This window comes from Myotis nattereri (assembly GCF_964212035.1).
Source record: "Myotis nattereri genome assembly, chromosome: 12".
In the NCBI taxonomy this organism is placed as follows: Eukaryota; Metazoa; Chordata; class Mammalia; order Chiroptera; family Vespertilionidae; genus Myotis; species Myotis nattereri.
The window spans coordinates 74,564,251-74,583,698 of record NC_138087.1 but is presented as its reverse complement, the minus strand read 5'-3'; the positions used below and the strand labels follow the sequence as shown (position 1 = coordinate 74,583,698).

The window sequence follows — 19,448 nt, the reverse complement described above, 5'->3', positions numbered from 1 at the left end:
TTTGGTCTGAAATGCCCCTCTGGACGGGTGTGAAGCCTTTTGGGTCCGAGTCTCTCCACGTAAGTCAGCAGACGATGCCCAGCTCTGTGGTGAGGACACATGGAGGCCCCTCTGGAATCCTGAACTACTTGGAACTTCGAGAGCCTGGACTTCTTGAATCAAGAAAGATTTGAGTACCAATACACTTGTTTTCACAGGCTGGTGAATGTTGGGACCTTTTCCCATCCTTGTAGCTGAATTTCAGGGTGGGAGTTCTGGCCCCATTTTTATTTATTTATTTATTTATTTTTATATTTTATTGATTTTTTACAGAGAGGAAGGGAGAGAGATAGAGAGTTAGAAACATCGATGAGAGAGAAACATTGATCAGCTGCCTCCTGCACATCTCCCACTGGGGATATGCCTGCAACCCAGGTACATGCCCTTGACCGGAATCGAACCCGGGACCCTTCAGTCTGCAGGCTGACACTCTATCCACTGAGCCAAACCGGTTTCGGCATGGCCCCATTTTTAGAAATGAGGGTTCAGTTCACAGAAGGCAGTCCGGGCAGCCTGAATAAACAAGCAAGTGAATGAAAGAGAGAAAGCGAGGAAGGGAGAGAGGGAATGAGGAAGGAAAGAAAAGACAGGAGGGATGAATGGAAGAAAGGAAGGACAGAAGGAAAGAAGGAAGGAAGGAAGGAAGGAAGGAAGGAAGGAAGGAAGGAAGGAAAGAAAATTATAAGTCCAGGTCCTTTTATTTCCCAGGCTCCCTCTGTTCTGCCAGATAACCTGCCTGAGGAAGGCAGGGGACTGAATGACCTGGGTATCCTGAAGTCTAATCTATCTCAGGATAGTGCTATGTACTGACTGGCATGTAGCTGATGCTCAATAAAAAATTGAGACTATATAAGTAATGCTGCGGTGACCCTTTTCATGCATTTATGTTGTCAACATTGTTGATTGTTAGTGTCTGATTCTGAGAGGGGAAATGACTATATCAAAGACCATGAACTTTTTCAAGTCTTTTGACACAGACACAAAATTGCTTTCGGAAAAGGCTGAAAACGTTGCATCACTTGTCTTGAAACTGCCGAGGCTCACTTAGGTTGTTCTAGCTAGCGGTTGATTTCCTCCCATCGGAGGGACATTGCTCTGAAACTGTCCCCCCCATCACCTCCAGCTAGGTAAACAGTAGCTAGGATAATTATTACTGTTGCTTTCCCCCCCCCCCACCACCTCTGGGTCTCAGTTTCCCCACCTGTATGATGGATGGACTCCAGCCAATGCCTGCTTCTTGCAGTTAACAGCCTTCTTCTTCTTCTTTTTTTTTTTAAAAAAAATATATTTCTTTATTGATTTCAGAGAGAAAGGGAGAAGAAGAGAGAGATAGAAACATCAATGATAAGAGAGAATCATTGATCAGCTGCCTCCAGCACCCGCCCCCCCCCGCCCAATGGGTATCGAGCCCACAACCCAGGCATGTGCCCTTGGCCGGAATCGAACCTGGGACCCTTCAGTCCGTAGGCTGACGCTCTATCCACTGAGCCAAGCCGGCCAGGGCTACAGTCTTCTTTTCCTTGAACCCTGGTCTCCGCCTTGAGCCCAGGGTCTACCCCATCCAGTTGGAATCTCTGTACTTAGAGGCCTCAGGAATGTAGCCTGCTGAAAATGAGGCTAAACTAGGTCTTCCAAAGAAAATGCCTGTTTGGAAAACGACCTCCCATAGCTCTGCAGCCATGGGCTTGTCTATCGGGAGATGCCATTGATGGCCCCTGCCAGAGGTCAAGTCCCCTTAATATCCTGGACTTCTCTCTTACCCAACTTAACATGCTTTGCAATTACTTGTCACATAATCTAACATCACTCCCTCCACTAGACTGCCAACTCCTTGAGGGCAGCAGCTGCCTCTCTTTTCACTTCCGGGTTCCTCAGCAGTGATTGCAGAGTAATCGGTAAGCCTTCAGGTGAAACTTACTGAATGAGGAAATGGACAGAAGAGAAAGCATTCTGAGGACAATAATTTAAAGTGAATAAACACATGTATTAAAAATCTTGTCCTCCATGCCGAAACCGGTTTGGCTCAGTGGATAGAGCGTCGGCCTGCAGACTGAAAGGTCCCAGGTTCGATTCCGGTCAAGGGCATGTACCTGGGTTGCGGGCATATCCCCAGTGGGAGATGTGCAGGAGGCAGCTGATCGATGTTTCTCTCTCATCGATGTTTCTCTCTATCTCTCTCCCTTCCTCTCTGTAAAAAATCAATAAAATATATTAAAAAAAAAAAAATCCTGTCCTCCTGCTTGAGCGGCCGAGATGAGAAAGTAGAGCTTTGACAAACCAAACTAAGCTCAGCCTTTGGGGGCAAACCAAGAATTTTTCTAATCTACTTCTTGTTGCCAGAGGAGCGAAGGCAGCTGAATGTAGGCTTGGCGGGGTCCACAAAGGAAGTCCCTCAGGGTCTTTCTCTGGAGGCGGGGTGTCTCCCAGCCAGATCTGTACCTCTGTCTGGGGTTTCACCTACTCTTTCAAGTCTGACTCCTCCCTCTTCCCCCTACTTGAAAATCTCCTCCACTGCCTTTGTTTGCTGGAAGGTGCTGCATCTGTCTCAGGAGGGCCCAGGGCTCTGTCTCCACTCAGGGTCTGGGGACCTTGGGCTGGACTTGTCAGCAGCCCCCAGCCAGCCCCCTACCCCACCCCAGTCCTCAGCATGGCCTTGATTTCTTTCCTCAGAAGCTGGGCTGGGTGGGACCCGGCGACAGTTCCCACCAAACTCCCAAGCTGACTGCAGACATTTGTGCTGTCAACAGAATTGCAGAAAATGCAATTGGTGTTGTTAATGAGCAGCTTGTTTGGGTAAACAAACCAGGTGAGGTGAAAAAAGTGATGCTCTCCAGTAGGAAACACAAGTGAGCATTAGCCAGATGGAGAGCGCGCTTCCGCACACTTCCCTTCCGAGGCTCTGGTGGCTGGAGCGGAGGCTGCGGGAGCCCCACCAGAGCTGGGACCTGCACCCCTCCTGCCTGGCCTGGATATCCTCCCAGAAGAGCAGACATCCCCTTGTCCCCAGCATCACCCTGAGCCTGCACGGTGCCTGAGGTCCTGCTTGGCCTTCACCTGCTTTGTCATTACTCCTCATGGGTCTGTGCGAGGTGGGTGTTATGAAACGCACTTTACAGTTGGGGAAACAGGCTCCGAGATGAGGAAGGCTCTTGCTCACAGTCAGGATGGTGGAACTGAACCCAGGTCAACCTGACTCTTCAAGCCCATGGTCTCCCCACTAACCCACAAAGTTCTCATTGCCCTCATCCCTGCCTCCCCTGTCGGTGTCAGTCTAATGGGCATCTGTAGCTGCCTCCTCCCTCAGACTGTGAGGTTGAGGAACCCTTTAACTTCCAACAGTGGGGATTTGCCGCCCGTCTGGTCAGGATGGCATGGCCTTCTGAAAGCTGTGCGGGGAGATTTTGACCAGCTTCCTCATGACAACGAAGACTGTGTGTGTGTGTGTGTGTGTGTGTGTGCGCGCGCACACACACACGTGTTCATTCACCAATCCATTCCAAGAGGAACTGGCTTGTCTCTGGAAAATCAATAATTTAGGGGCATTCACAGCCCTCTCATCATAAACTGACTGCATACTCTTTTTTGTTAGCCTCAGATCATTCAGGAACACACACAGACACACACACACACACATATGCGCGCGCGCACACACACACACACACACACACATGGATATGGCTATATTTTACAGACATGAATGATTTGGGTAATTGCAATGACTAAATCTGTCCCCCATACAGACATGGTCAGGAAGAGGGAGGTTCAGGTTGCAGCCTCAAGTCTTACATATGTTTCTGACTCTCTTTCTACATTGCTCAAGAAAAAAAAAAAAACACCCCACATTACATTCATATGTTGTAATGCCATGAGTTATTTTCCCCTTAGCATTCAAGGGTAAAGAGTCCATTAAGCTGTCATCAGCCACATTACCAGCAGGAGAAGTCGGGGCAGACAGTTTGGCTGTAGCTGCCCGGGGCACACGCGCTCTGCCCAGGATGAAGACTCCGTGGTGTCCGTGTGCGTGCGTTGCCCTAGAAGCAGAAATCAATTACTCCTACTGCTCTTAGGAGATGATCTGGTTGGGGAGTCTTGCTGTGAATGCAGCCACCGTTCATTATTGAGCTCTTTATATGTATAATATCTTTCTGACTACAGGAAAATCGAGGCTTGGGGAGAGAGAAGCTGTATCACAGAACCAGAGCATGGCTCATGCTGGGGTTTGATCCATCATCCCCCTGGCTCCAGCCCCTGTGCACCGAACCACTTGGCTGTCGTGCCTCTCCTGCAAACATTGGTGGTTTATTCCCTATGAGTGGCCTATGTCGTAGTAGCTCCCAGCTTTCGAGTGGCCACGTATTAGGTGTCAGGCCCCATGGTTATCTCATGTAATCTTCACCGCAACTCTGTAAGGCAAGCTCTTCTATGAGCTCAACCTAACAGCTGAGGAGACAGACTCTTGGGAAACAGGCAGGGACTTGGCCAAAGTCACCCAGCTCAAATGTGCTGGGGGTGTGTAAACGAGGGGGGGTTTGTTTTCCACTCTGCTGTGCTGCCCTCCAGCTCGGCACACAAGCCAGGAAGCAGAGGGGTTTCCACAGGCAACTGCCTTCTCTGAATTCAGACGAGTTTTCAGGGAGCAGCTCAGCTTTCTCTTTCATGTTGGTGGAAGGCTTTCCTTTGAATGAGCCAATTATGTTCAAAAAGCAAAAAATAATGTATGCATATTAGCTAATGAGGATGCGATTCAGGTTATTTTTAGCAAGGAGAGGGAGAGAGAGAGAGAGAGAGAGAGAGAGAGAGAGAGAGAGAGAGAGAATGAATGAGGGAATGGAGCTTGGTAGAAATTGTTTTGAAAGAGCAGGCAGCTTGGGAATCAAACATCCTTAAGCACAACTCTCAGCTCTTGTCGCTTTTGGCTGGGTGACCACGGGCAAGTCTCCTTCCCTCTCTGAAATGTGTAGCATAAAACCTACAGGGGTGTAGTAAGGACTGGAGATAATGTGAGTCACTAATTGTACCTATGATAACTATTCATTTATCAAATATCTATTATCGCTAGACCCTCAGATTTTATAGATATAATAATTTTATTCTCATCACCATTCCACGAAGCAAGTGCTGACAAACCTCCATTTTCCAGATGGAAAACAAAGTTAAGGGGAAGGAATTTGCTCTAGCAGGGTTCGGATTCAACCCCAGGCAGATGGTGCCCTGACCACCCCGTGATGCTGCCTCTTTGTCCCTAAAGAAATGTGACTGTGAACAATGGGGAGGCATTAGTTTTAGGAGGTAGGGTCTTCTTTGGGAACCTCAGTAAGCGACCTACAAAGTAAGCACAACTCAGTCATTGAACTGGGTTGGGAGATCTCCTCCCCAATGTCTTGGCCACTCAGACTGACCAGCAAAAACTGCTCAGGCCAAGACGTCAGAGAATGAGGGTCTTACTCTCCACTCAGATGCTAAGGTAAATCTGTCTCTATCACTCATTTTGTGGGTCTTGACATGAGAAGTGGGGGATATACTAGGATTGAAACTTCAGAATTTAATCAACTCACAAGAAAAATACTACAAAGGGCCTGGCCGGTGTGGCTCAATGGTTGAACATTGGCCTATGAACCAGGAGGTCCAGGTTTGATTCCCGGGCAGGGCACATGCTCCAGTTTCGGGCTCGATCCCCAGTGTGGGGCATGTGGGAGGCAGCCAATCAATGATTCTCTCTCATCATTAATGTTCCTATTGCTCTCTCCCTCTACCTTCCTCTCTGAAATCAATAAGAATATATTTTTTAAAATACTACAATGGTTATGTGAGAAAAAAAGTGGTTGAATAGGGAAATAAAATATATTAATCCTATTGAATAAAGAGGGACTATGCTAATTGACCCTCACACTGTCGCAAAGATGGCAGCGCCCACAGCCAATAAGGAGGGAATATGCTCATTGACTGCCCTGCCCTCAAAGATGGAGGTTCCCACAGCCAATAAGGAGGGAATATGCTAATTGCTGCCCTGCCCTCAAAGATGGCGGGGCTCACAGCCACAAGATGGCCAGCAGGGGAGGGCAGCTGGGGGCAATCAGGCCTGCAGGGAAGGGCAGTTGGGGGAGACCAGGCCTGCAGGGGAGGGCAGTTGGGGGCAATTAGGCTGGCAGGGGAGCGGTTAGGGGTGATCAGACTGGCAGGCAGAAGTGGCTAGGGGCAATCAGGCAGGCAGGCAGGCAGGCGAGCGGTTAGGAGCCAGCATTCCCGGATTGTGAGAGGGATCCCAGATTGGAGAGGGTGCAGGCTGAGCTGAGGGACACCACCCTTCCCCCCATGCAGAAATTTCATGCACTGGGCCTCTAGTAATATATATAAATGCACATGGGGAAGAAAGTATAAAATAAAGGAAAACTAGCAAGAGAGTTTGAGAGTATAATGGGACAGAGTCCTGCCAACTCCACAGCTCACTTCCCAAAGGGCAGAGGCACATGGTGACTGTCTGCAACATGGAAGAGAAGAGGTATTTGTACATCCATGTTCATAGCTGCATTGTTAACAATAGCCAAAGGGTGGAAGCAACCCAAGAGTCCATGGACAGATGAATAGATTCATAAAATGTGGCCTATACATACAATGGAAAGGATGCAAATTCTGACACATGCTTCAACATGAACGAACCTTGAGATACAATGCTAAGTGAAAATGAACCAGTCACAAAAGGACAAATACTGTATGATTCCACTTATATGAGGTTCCTAGAATAGTCAAATTCATGAAGATAGAAAGTAAAATGATGGTTGCCAGGAGCTGTAGGAGGGAGGAGAAAATGGGGCATTATTGTTTACTAAGTACAGAGTTATACTTTGGGGAGATTTTGAAAAAAAGTTGTAGAGATGGTGGTGATAGTTGCACAACAATGTGAATACGCTTAATGCCACTGAATTGTAAGTTTAAAAATGGTTAAGTGATAAATTTTGTTATGTATATTTTACCACAATTAAAGAAAATATAAAAAAAATAGAAGGTAAAGAAATATACTAATTCAATATACTAAGTTCCAACTTAAGAAAGAAAGCATTTCCCAATTCTTGTTCTGTGGCTTATTTTTTCTAAGATATGCGCCCCAAAACAAGGGGTTTGAGGTCATTTATATATTTATTCAATAAATATTTATTAGTTACTGGTCACTGTATGCCTGACAGTCTTTAGTCTAGATGTTGAGGTCTAAGTGTGGACAAACCTGATGTGGTTTTTGTCTTTATCAATCTGCCAATTTAGCACAATAACATTCCCATTTAATAGCAAGTATATAGCATTCTTTATTTCACTTCACATTCACATCCCCTTATTAAAAATGAGGGAACTCGATTTAAGTAACTTTCTCTAAGTTCACTCAACTAGCAACTTGGATCTGCTGGATTCCAGAATCTGTTCTCTTAACCTCTGGTATGTAATATCTGCATTCCCCACTTAGGAGGTCCACAATGCACCTTACTACATGAACGTCCATAAAAGGTTCAGTAAAGAAACCTATTTAACTTGGTATGATTCTGTATATCCCAAAGTTACTTCCTTATGCAACTAATCCTTTTGGTGTTAGATTAGCAGCACCTCTGTCCATAGGCTGTGGATTCTTTCTGCTGAATATAACTGCAACATCCAAAAGAATTAAAAACATGTGTCCCCACAAAAACTTATACATGCCCTAACTGGTTTGGCTCAGTGGATAGAGCATCGGCCTGTGGACTGAAGGGTCCCAGGTTTGATTCCAGTCAAGGGCATGTCCCTTGGTTGTGGGCACATACCCAGGAGAGGGTGTGCAAGAGGCAGCTGATCGATGTTTCTCTCTCATCGATGTTTCAAACTCTCTATTCCTCTCCCTTCCTCTCTGTAAAAAATCAATAAAATATATTTAAAAAAAACTTATACATAATTGTTCATAGCCAAAAAGTGGAAACAACCCAAATGGCCATTAACAACAAAGTGTGGATAAGCAAAGTGTGATCTATCCATACAATAGAATATTATCCTATATAATAAAGAGGTAATATGCAAATTAACCCCCACACCCTCACAAGATGGCTGCCTATGACCAGGCTGGCAGGGGGGTTAGTGAGGGACGACCAAATGACTGAACAAGCAGGCTGTGTGGGGTGACCAGGCTGGTGGGGGAGGCAGTTAAGGGTGACAAGGCCAGTGGGGGGAGGCAGTTAGGGGTGATTAGGCTGGCAGGGGGGGCAGTGAGGAGCAACTAGGCCAGTGGGGGAGGCAGTTGGGGGTGACCAGGCCAGCAAGGGAGGCAGTTAGGGGCAACCAGGCCAGCAGAGGGGGCAGTTGGGGGCGACTAGGCTGGTGGGGGGGGAGGGCAGGGAGAGCAGTTAGGGGCGATCAGGCTGGCAGAGGGGGGAAGTTAGGGGCGACCAGGCAGACAGGCAGGCAGGTGAGCAATTAGGAGCCAGAGGTCCAGGATTGTGAGAGAAATGTCCAACTGCCGGTTGAGGCCCAATCCCCTGAGGGGTGCTGGATTGGAGAGGGTGCAGGCCGGGCTGAGGGGATCCCCCCACCCATGCATGAATTTTGTGCACCAGGCCTCTAGTTAGTCAATAAAAAAGAATGAAGTATTGATAGATGGTGCAACATGGGTGAACTTTGAAAACATTATGCTAAGTAAAGGAAGCCAGACAGAAAGGCCACACTATTATATGACTCCACCTGCATGAAATATCCGGAATAGGCAAATCCATAGAGACAGAAAATTGATTCAGGTTGCCAGGGGCTGGGGGGAGGGCAGAAAGGATGAGTGACTGCTAATGGGTATGGAGTTTCTTTGGGGGATGATGAAGTATTCTGGAATTAGATAGTGGTGATAGTTTGTACAATTTTGTGACTCTGTATACATTAAAATTTTATGGCATGTAAAAAAAGAATATAATCACAACTAAGTGTAATAGGAACAACAGACCACTGCCTAATTGGTCCTGCCGTTTTACACTGTATCGTTAGTGGGGTATTAGAGATCTTTGGGGGTACTGTCCTCCTTTAATAATCACAGCCTCCTAAGCAGAAAAGAACAAACAGGTAGAGGGGAGTGAGGGCGAGCTTGGAAACTGAGGAGCATCAAAGTGTCTGCGCAGGTGGTATCACACACGCTGTTGGACTTTTTATCTGCCAGATTTGTTTAGTTAGCCTATTTTGACAACCGTTGAGAAGACAAGTTCCTTAAAGCCCATCTCATCTCCAGGAGATTTCAATTCCAACTATTGGTTATGCTATGTACTTGGCAGAGAGTTCTCCTTTAATTTAAATAACATCAGATTCAACTAAGTTTAGTGGAAATATAAAACAAGAAGCACTGAATTATAGCATTTTATACCTGAAAAGGACGTTGGACAGAGATCATCTGGTCTGATTCTACTTTGGTTATAGGATAACTGAGGCTCAATATAGTGTCTTGCTTAAGGTCACATAACCAAGGATGGCTTGGCGGAGACTGCTAGCTGTCATGCAGTATCTGTCCTCCCCTAATTCTCTGGAAAGACTCACCACCCCCCTGGAACTGTGCACAGGATTAGCTGAAGTAAAGGTTATGTTTCCTAGTGAGATGTGATTGTATAACTATGTTCTGGCCAATTGCAGGTAAATGGAAGTATCCTTAAAGATTAGGGTTGGCATGGGACATGCCCTCCTTCTTCTTGCTGGCTTCTTGGTTGTGAATTAGATAGCTAGAGTTCAAGCAGCCATCCTGGACCAGGAGGTGGAAGCTGCATTTGGAGGAGAGGGGAGTAATAACATAAAATTCTGGGTCATTGACCTCAAGGAGGTCACAGTGTGATAGGTATATAAGCTAATGTACAATATACACAACCACGAGGCCAAATCAGCTGCCCTGTCCTGCTCCAAGGCCTTCGAATCTTGGAGTATGCATTAGGGAATTGCATTGCCAGCCTTGGAATGTTCATCTCCAGACCTTATGTGAAAGAGAAAGAAACTTCTAATTTTTCAGTCACTGTTATTTCAGTCTTCTGTCCTTTACATTGAGTTGAATTCTATCTGATTCAGAATGGAAACAATTACATTCTGGGGTGGAAACTCAGGTCTCTGAATCCAAGTATAGGCCTATTTATTATGAAGATTATTACTATCCTATATAATAAAAGGGTAATATGCAAATAGTCCGAACGGCAAAACAACCGAACAACCAATCAAAGTGTAATATGCTAATAATATGCTAAGGCTGCTCAACCACTTGCTATGACGTGCACTGACCACCAGGGGGGAAGATGCTCCAACTAGTAGGTTAGCTTGCTGCTGGGGTCCGGCTGATCGGGACTGAGTGAGATGGGCTGGACATGCCCTGGAGCCCTCTCATGGTCCCTCCCTGGGGTCCTCCCCAGCCCTGATTGTGCACCAGTGGGGTCCCTCGGCCTGGCCTGTGCCCTCTCGCAATCTGGGCTGAGGAACCTGCCCTCTCCCCCATCCAGTGCACAATTTCATGCACTGGGCCTCTAGTTGCTAATAATAAGTGAAATATGCTAATTAGACCGGACAGCCGAACATCGGAATGACCATCCGGATGACCTTCCGGATGACCTTCCGGACAAAGCTGGGGCTGTGAGGGCCGATCCCCTTGCATGAATTTTATGCATTGGGCCTCTAGTTAATGATAAAAGCCAAACTCTGCTAAGTATCTTGTGTATAGTAATAGTTGCTGATAATTTTTGAGTGCTCACTATATCACACTCACTATTTAAGTACTTTATAAGTGTCATTAACTCATTTAATGCTCATGTCAAGATAGGTCTATTACCATAATTCCCACTTTACAGACAGAGCCACAGAGATTTGAATAACTTACCCAAGGGCACATTTATTTCAGTAAGAGGTAGGGCTCAGGTTTGAGCCCAGGCAGTCTGGTTCCACTGCCTCTCTTAGCTCCTACATTATACTCTCTCTTATGATGTGAGCTCCTCGTCATCCTCTATACCCATTTCATCAAGGAGGAAACTGAAGCAGACAATGGTCTAATTATTTACTTAAAATGTTTCTGCTCGTCAGTGGTGCAGACAATATCAGAAGCCAGACTCCAGTTCAATGCTCTCTCCCCAGACCACCCTGCAGTCTCAGAGGCCACCTGGACAGATACATAATCCCCCACCTCCACTCCAGTCTTACACACACACACACCACCACCACCACCACCACCACCACCAACACCACCAACATCACTACCTTCAAGCAGGCACTCAGACATTTTTGTGGCCAGGATGGCTACAACCTCCTTTGAAAAGTATCCAGCTTTACCCTTCACCAAATAACCGTATTTATAGACTCCTGCTCAGAGCTTTTGAACTGGCTGCTCATTCCAGGGAAGATCTTGATAACAACCGTTCCTTGGAGAAGGTTCATAGGAAACAAGGTAAATAAACACCACAGAGGCCCTGTCAGTCTGGCAGAGCTTTGCTCCTGGGGGTGTTTATAAGTCGGTGTTGGTGTCTGGGTGCAAAAGACTTTGAATTCAAAATGGCAGTCTGGAAGATTTTCAATGTTTGTGTTTTAATTTTAAAAAAGTTCACCTTTTTGCTATCAACAACCTCAGGGCATAGGCATCAGAGAGAAATGATCTTTATCCAGAATGTAAATCCAAAAGAAGGAGTGTTTGCTTTCTTTGCTTCCTGCCTGGCGGGGGCCTAGGACCAGTTACTGTAGTGACTGCGGGGTGGGAGAGACACTGAATTTATAAAAGCTAAATTGCGGAAGGAATAAAGGGCATTTCAGAACAGACAATTGTTGAAAGAAAGGCCTGATTTCAAAAGTGAACTATGAACATACTGTGTCTTCTTATGGCCAAAGGTGTCATCATTCTAAGCATAATTATGTCACATGTGTCAGGACTTATTCAGCCAGGATGCCAATCTCTTCTGAACCTGTGCTAGTTCTGTAACCGTGAGCAAACGCCTCAGTTTCCTCTTTGTGAAATGGGCTTTAAACTCCCAAGATTATTGTGAGGATTGGTGCAAAACGTGTGGGGGAAATGTGCCTGGTTCAGGGAGAACACGGACTCACCCACTCATTGAGCAGTAGCTAATGGTAGCTGTCATGATTGCTTCCTTTGAGATTCCTCCAGGCCTGGAGGAGATGCTATTGGGGTGCTCATGAAAGTGAGCCCCAAGGGGAAGCAGGAGTAGGTAGCAGGTTGGTGATCTTCACTCTTAAATACCTTCATTTTGCATTGAGCTAATCTTTATCAGGGACTGTTATGATGACATGAGGTTTCTGTATAGGAGCCCCTGAAATGTCTGATAAAGGGAGACTAAAGCCCTCAAGTATAAAGCAGAACCACTAAATAGGTCCTATGAACCCCCAGGTGGCTTTCCTATGGGTATGTGAGGTCTCCTTCAAGGTCTAGCAGCCATTCTCAACCTGTGGGTCGTGAACAATGAAAATACATCTTGCATATCAGATATCTACATTACTATTCATAACAGCAGCAAAATTACAGTTATGAAGTAGCAACGAAAATAACTTTATGGTTGGGGGTCACCACAACATGAGGAACTGTATTAAAGGGTCGCGGCGTTAGGAAGGTTGAGAACCACTGGCTAAAGGGTGAGCAAGGGGCCACCATCAAGGACCATGTTGGGGAGGGAAGTGGATGGTGTGATAGAAAAAGAGAGCCTGTGGCTCCCTTAAGGAGCTTACTGGAAGGTAAGGGATTATCTAAGGGAAAACTTGTGTTTTCAGGGAGGCCTGAGTGGGAGACAGATCTCTCTACCCCAGAGCTTCTGGTGGAGAACTCCGTAAGAGAGGAATGGGCGAGGGTTTCTTCAGGGGAGCTGGGGGGCTCTATGGGGTGGGGGCCTTCCCAAGGGGGTTGCAGGTAGCGTTTTCATAGGAGATCAGTGGCATGGAGCTCTGCAAGGGCCTGTGCCAGGGAGGTCTGATACACAAGCCCTGAGAGTCAGTGGGCGGAAGTGCGGTCCCCACCCACCCTCTCCGGCGGCCCCACCTCCCGGGAGCGGACTACACTTCCCGGCAGCCCCTGCGGGCGGCGGCGGCGGCGCGGGAAGGAGGGGGCGGCGGTGTGAGGGGCGGCGGGGGCGGCGCGCGCCGGGCACGCGCGCCGGGGACCGTGGCGTTCGCCGGGCTGGAGCTGGAACATTAACCCCGGGAGGCGCGGCGGCGGCGAGGGAGCGAGCCGCGAGCGGGCGGGCCCTGCCTGAGGGAAGGGAGGAAGGGGCGGGGAGAGCGCCGGAGGGAGGCCGGTCGGCCGCGGGCGGGCGGGCAGGCAGCGCAGCGCCGAGCGGCCCGCGGGCCCATGAGGAGGCCCGGGGACCATGGGCTCCAGGATCAAGTGAGTGCGGCCGGGCCGGGCCGGGCGGGGCTGGGCCGGGCGCGGGGCGGCGAGGCCGGGCCAGAGCTGAAGGCCGTGGGTCGCGCGGGGGACTTGTTGCCGGGTCCCCAGGGACGCCCCGCGTGCCGGCGTCACGCGGGGAGGGGGACGGTTGCCATGGTGATTGAGGGAGGCGTGGGGGTGGGGTGGGGAGCGCGTGGGGTGGCAGGGCGCCGGTGGTCAGGTGTCCCCTACTCCTCTTGGGGCAGGAGCCGCTGAGATGACCAGGTGGCCTGCCCTCCGGGGTCACGGAGCGCCTCTGCCAATGGTCTCACTGTTGGGGGGAGGGCGAGGAAGGTCCGGAAGCAACTCCCCGAATGGGTGTGCTTGGGGCGCCCCTGAGACAGAGGTAGCGGCCGGTGCCGAAGGCCTGCGGGGCGGGGGGGTTGGGGGGTGGAGGGGGCACAGAAGTCGGTGAGGTTCTCGGAGGGAGGGGGCCGCTCAGGGACCTGAGGTCTGGACACTCTGGGGTGCAGGGCCTCGTCTCTCCCCTGGTTCCCCTCTTACCTGTGCTCGTCCCCACCGTGCGGAGCGGAGCACCTGGCCATTGCGGGCCGGCTCAGTGAGCCAGTGGGGCGCGCTGCTCCGCTCGCCCCTCCACCTGGCGTCCCGCCGGGGCTCGGTTCCCCCGGGGACAGGATCGGGGACAGGATGGTTGCTGCGTCGAACTTCAGAGCCCATCGGAACCTTGTTTCCCTCCTTCGGGGCTGGAAGCTGACTTGGGGAAGTACAGACTCTAGCACAGGCCGGCTTGGGAGTGCTGTGCGGGACTCTGTCTCCCCTCCGAGCCAGGTCCTCGCTCGGCCTCTCCCTTCCTCAGCTCCAGAGCGCGAGATGCCTTATCTCTAATGACTAACAAATGTTCCCTCTTCCTGAGTAACAGCCTGGTTTGAGGGCACTTGACAACAAAGTTGACAGCATAGGCTTTTCCCGAAAACAGCTTTCCCAGGACACTTGAAACCTGCTTACAGGAAAGCCCGCGGAATGTGTTTATTTCAGCACTGTGAGAATTGTGCCAGGGGAAGTTTGAAAGGGGAAGGGATTTCGGGGCAGAATCTAGTAATTATGCAGAAGTTGCATCCTTGCCCCCTCGATGTCCATGCCATGTGACTTGTTCAGCCGAGTCGTTCCCCGGGGCTCAGGCTTCCAGCCACAGACTGTGTCTCGTACTTGCTGCCACAGCCCCGAGACCTTTGCTCTGTGGAGCTAGCAGAGTCTGTTCATAATGAAAATGGAAGAGTTGGACGAGAACACTGTTCTTCGTTTTTGTGGAAACGAGGGGACAAATGTAGAGGCGTGTCCCACAGAAGAGCTGGGGAGCAGCGGTTCTCAACCTGTGGGTCGCGACCCCTTTGGGCGTGGAACGACCCTTTCACAGGGGTCGCCCAAGACCATCGGAAAACATATAGAGCATATCAGATATTTACATGACGATTCATAACAGGAGCAAAATTACAGTTATGAAGTAGCAACGAAGATAATTCTATGGTTGGGGGTCACCACAACATGAGGAGCTGTATTAAAGGGTCGCGGCATTAGGAGGGTTGAGAACCACTGCTCTAGAGGCTTGGGAGGTGAAAAGACACAGTTGTTGAAGCGTTGGGATTAAAGAGGCTCTCCATGCGGAGCTCCTGCTTCCAAGGAGGAGTTTTAAACTTGGATTTCAGTAGCACGGACGAACACTTCCCAAAAGCCACCTTAGAGCTGCAGAGGATGCTTGTGAGGATGCTCACCCTTCTTGTTACGCAGAAGTTCAGACACCGGTCTGATACGAGGCAGGTAGAGAAAGCCCAACAAGCAGGAGTTGAGATGAGTGGGCATGGGGTCTCTGTCTTGCGTGTGAACATTGCAGGTTAACAGATACATATCTCAAGTGCGTTTTGGGAACCCATCACTCTGAGCACTTGGGCAAGAGAACTTCCTAATGCAGTAAGTTAGTATAAAGACTAGCCTTGATGTTGAAACTGCTTTGTGATACAAACTTGGGCAATATACTAACTTTACTTGTGGTGAGACTGAAAGAGAATATGAAGAGAGATTACGAAAAGTACTTGTGATCTACGGTGACTGTTGACTATGCAACTTCTGCCTGCAGGTAGGAATGGTGGCCAGGAAACCTGCTTAGGTGCAGCCCTACTTGTTGGAGGACGTAGCTTTGGTTGCTGCTGACCATTCCATGCTGATAGGAAAGAAGACACGTAGCTCAAGGGGTTCACCTGGCTGAGGTGAAATCCAAGTGTGCAGGCTCCATTGTGTAGGACAGTCCTGGGGGTGGGGGAGTAGGAGGCAGAGAGTACACTGTGGGCCCTCCAAGCAGGAGAGCACTGTGGCTGGCTGTGTTTTCTTTTGCTGTCTCTGATGCCATGTGGCCCAGTCAGGCTGATACGTAGAGTCAGATCTGGATTCAAATTCCAGTTCTTTTGTCTACTAACTACGAAGTTCCTTATTCACCCCAAGGATAAAATGGGGAAAACTGTTGTTGCAGGGTCATTATGAACAGTAACTATAGTATCACCATGACTTCAGGGTCCATATTAAAAGTTCAGTAATTGTTAGTTTCCTTTTACACTTTATCAAAAAAACAAGAAAACTAGTATATTTTATACCAGAAATATCAGAGAACTGGACATTTCAGATAATGGAGAAGAAAGTTTTGATGAAAAGGAATTAGACTGTTAGTTAACATTCAGGGCAGGACTTAACATTCTCTCAGTAAAAAAGAAAAGTTATTAAAAACAATAATCATGTAATTGTGAAGCTGGTGTCTGCTGTATATCAGTTGAGTTGCTAGGCATAAGTATTGAGATTTAGTGCCTGATCAGACTTTCCTTTCAAGCTAAGGCTGGTTGAGTACAATCTCTGTGTCAGACATGGTGGTAATGCTTTATGTGAACCATTTCATCAAATCCTCACAACTGTCCAATGATGGAAGTACTATGAGCTACATTTTTAAAATGAGAGAATGGGAGTTTATAGGCCTAAGATCAGATACTATCTCCTGGAAGCCTGCCCTGGTGCCAGTCCCCCTGCCCCCACCTCAGCTTTCGCCAGGTGCCCCTGATCTGTGCATCTCCCTCCCCAGCCTAGGCCAGGTGCCCCTGATCTGTGCCTCCCCCTCCCCAGCCTAGGCCAGGTGCCCCTGATCTGTGCCTCCCCCTCCCCAGCCTAGGCCAGGTGCCCCTGATCTGATGTGCATCCCCCCAGCCTAGGCCAGTGGCTCCTCATCTGTGCATCTTCCTCCCCAGCCTAGGCCAGGGGCTTATCTGTTTCAGTGGCCCCTTGTGTCATAGCACTAAATCCAGTTCCTTGTCTGTCTTCCATACTCAGCCTGACATGAACTTTTTGAGAGTAGGGACTCTCTTATTTGTCTTTGAGTTCTCTGTGTCAAACCCAGTACCTGACACACAGATTGTTTAGGAAGAGTTTATGGAATGCATTTAAGAATATGTTAGGATCTGAATTAAGATCCTAATTTAGTTTATATGGAGTTAAAAGAACAATTTGCTACTTGAACTCTTGAGGAGGAAGAGTTTTATAAGTTTTTAAGCCAACTTGCCCTCGTCTAGGCGGATAGTTCCTTATGTTTTCTAAAGGGTGTTCAGTTCATGTTCACTTTATTTAGAGGAACATTGTCTTGCCTCACACCAAACACAAAGGAAAGAAAAGGTCACCAGTTATGGAGGCAGTACCCTGGAAAGCTCCTAAGCTTTAAACCCGAGCAGATACTTAAAGGATAAAAGGGGCCGTGGTGACAGTATCTTCGACAGCTATGTTTCAATCTTAGTTGGTGTTTGAGTGATCCCAGTGGACTGGAATGTGGTTAATATGAAGCAATTTAACTGATAATGCAGACACACAGCAGGAAATGGTGTGGCAGCTTAATACTGCTTGTGGTGACATCCTAGAAATTGTTTCCAGGCACCAACAGCAGGAAGTGGATTGTAAGTAATCGAAGGAAGTATTCTAAGTGAGTTTGAAGAAACCTGACATTTATGGACTCAGAGAAAAGCATACTCAAAGATGTGAAGGCATAGAGGACAGGATAAGGCAGCTGATTTGGCCTTGGGGTGTGTTTATTCTGCATTAGCCTGTATAACTGTCTTCTGTCCCTGTCAGACTCTGACCACTTTGAGGTTGGTGACCAAGAAATTTATCCATTTATTCATTCACTCATTATAGAACTAAGAAGAGTGTCAAGCACATATTAAACACTCAATAAATGTTAGTTATTATAGTTATCATAACTGGTACTATTATATTATGTGCCTGATAGTGCACTAGGTCATAGAAATGAAGAGATTTTCCTTCGAGTTAAGGCTTCCCAAAGTAGTAGTAAGACAGAAATGTGAAACAAAACCAACTCCCTGCAGGCCCCCTCCCCACCAAAACAAAAAAAATACCCCTAGTATAATACAAAAAGATCATTTTTTAAAATACATTTTTTATTGATTTCAGAGAGTAAGGAAGAGGGAGAGAGAGAGAGAGAGAAACACCAATGGTGAGAACCACTGATCTGCTGCCTCTTGCACGCCCCCCACTGGGGATCGAGCCCGTACCCAGGCATGTGCTCTTGACTGGAATTGAACCCGGGACCCTTCAGTCTGCAGGCTGATGCTCCATCCACTGAGCCAAACGAGCCAGGGCAAAAAGATCTTTTTTATGGTGGAGTTGCAGCCAGTGATGACTAAGTGAATAAGTGGAGGAGAGACTGTTTTCCAAGGAGGGCTCAAGAAAGGAAGGCTTCATCAAGAAGATACTGTTTTAGTTGAGACAGGGGAGATGAGTAAGGGTATGAAAAGGGTAAGAGTGGTGGTGGGGTGGCGGTGGTGGTGATGGTGGTTGTGATGGCAACAGTCATAGTCATCTCAATACAGGAATGGCACAGTAGGGAAATAAAAATAATAATTACCATTTTATTAGGCACTTAAGTGTTAGGGATAGTGTTAGACATTGGGAATTGTAATGGTGAATAATAATACATATTCATTCCTACTTTTGTTGGAGCTTACAGTCTGGTGGACCTGACATAAAAAAACCGAAATCAATTCACGTAAAGCTATGTGGGTGTGCTACAAAGGAAACAAAATTCTGAGAGAATGATAGGAGCGGCTGTCCTATTTTAGATGGAGAGGGAAGGCTTACAGTGGAGATGATATTTGAGCTGAGACGCAAAGGATGAGAAGTCATTGGTCATGTAAAGAGACTTGAAAAGACTTTTTATTCCAGGCAGAGAGTAGCGAGTATGCAAAGGCCTGGAGGTAAGAAAACCCTAGCCGTATTTCAGGGACTGATAGAAAACCAAGGGGTTTGGGAAGTGACTGATGGTAGAGACATTTGAGGTTAAACTCAGAGAGAAACTGGGGCCTGAGCAGGGACTTGTAGGCCGTGGTCGTCTGCAAAAAACTTTATTAAGTTATAAGTCACATAACATTCTTTTTTTTTTGTTAATTCTCACCAAGGATATTTTTTCCATTGATTTTTAGAGAGTGGAAGGGGCGGGGGTGGGGGGGAGCGGGGAGAGAGAGAGAGAGAAACATCAATGTGATTGGTTGTCTCCTCCATGCTCCCCGACCTGGGCTGGAGATTGAACCTGCAACCCAGGTATATGCCTTTGACTGGGAATTGAACCCATGATGCTTTGGTGTCGGCTAACACTCTAATCACTGAGCCACACTGGCCAGGGCATAAAATTTATTCTTTTATAGTGTACTAAGGGCCTGGTACATGAAAATTCATGCACTTGGGGGGGGGCGGATCCCTCAGCCCAGCCTGCACCCTCTCACAACCCGGAACCCCTCGGATAAGGTCCCTAGGCCTGGCCTGAGATCAGGGCCTATTGGGGCTTTCCTTCCCCTGGCTGCAGGCAGCTGGCCCCACTCCCGCCACTGCTTGCCATCTGTGCAGCGCTGCCCCCCCCTCCCCTGCCACTGGTGGCCTCCCTCTGCAGGCGACAGGCGTGGGGTGATTGTTGGCCAGCCGCACACCTGCCACAGAGTTGCACTGGTGGCCTGGGCCTCCCTCTTTCTTTGCTGGGGGGCAG

At 48.2% G+C, this 19,448-nt stretch overlaps 1 protein-coding gene across 1 annotated transcript in view; it reads left to right on the top strand.

Annotated features, from left to right (window-relative positions):
• Positions 1–13,277: 13,277 nt before the first annotated feature.
• DENND1A (DENN domain containing 1A) overlaps positions 13,278–19,448 on the top strand; it is a 465,733-nt gene continuing 459,562 nt past the window's right edge. Inside the window, exon 1 of the mRNA XM_081104118.1 lies at positions 13,278–13,369. Coding sequence (XP_080960244.1) covers positions 13,353–13,369 — 17 coding nt within the window. The 5' untranslated portion in view covers positions 13,278–13,352. The remainder of the gene's footprint in view (positions 13,370–19,448) is intronic.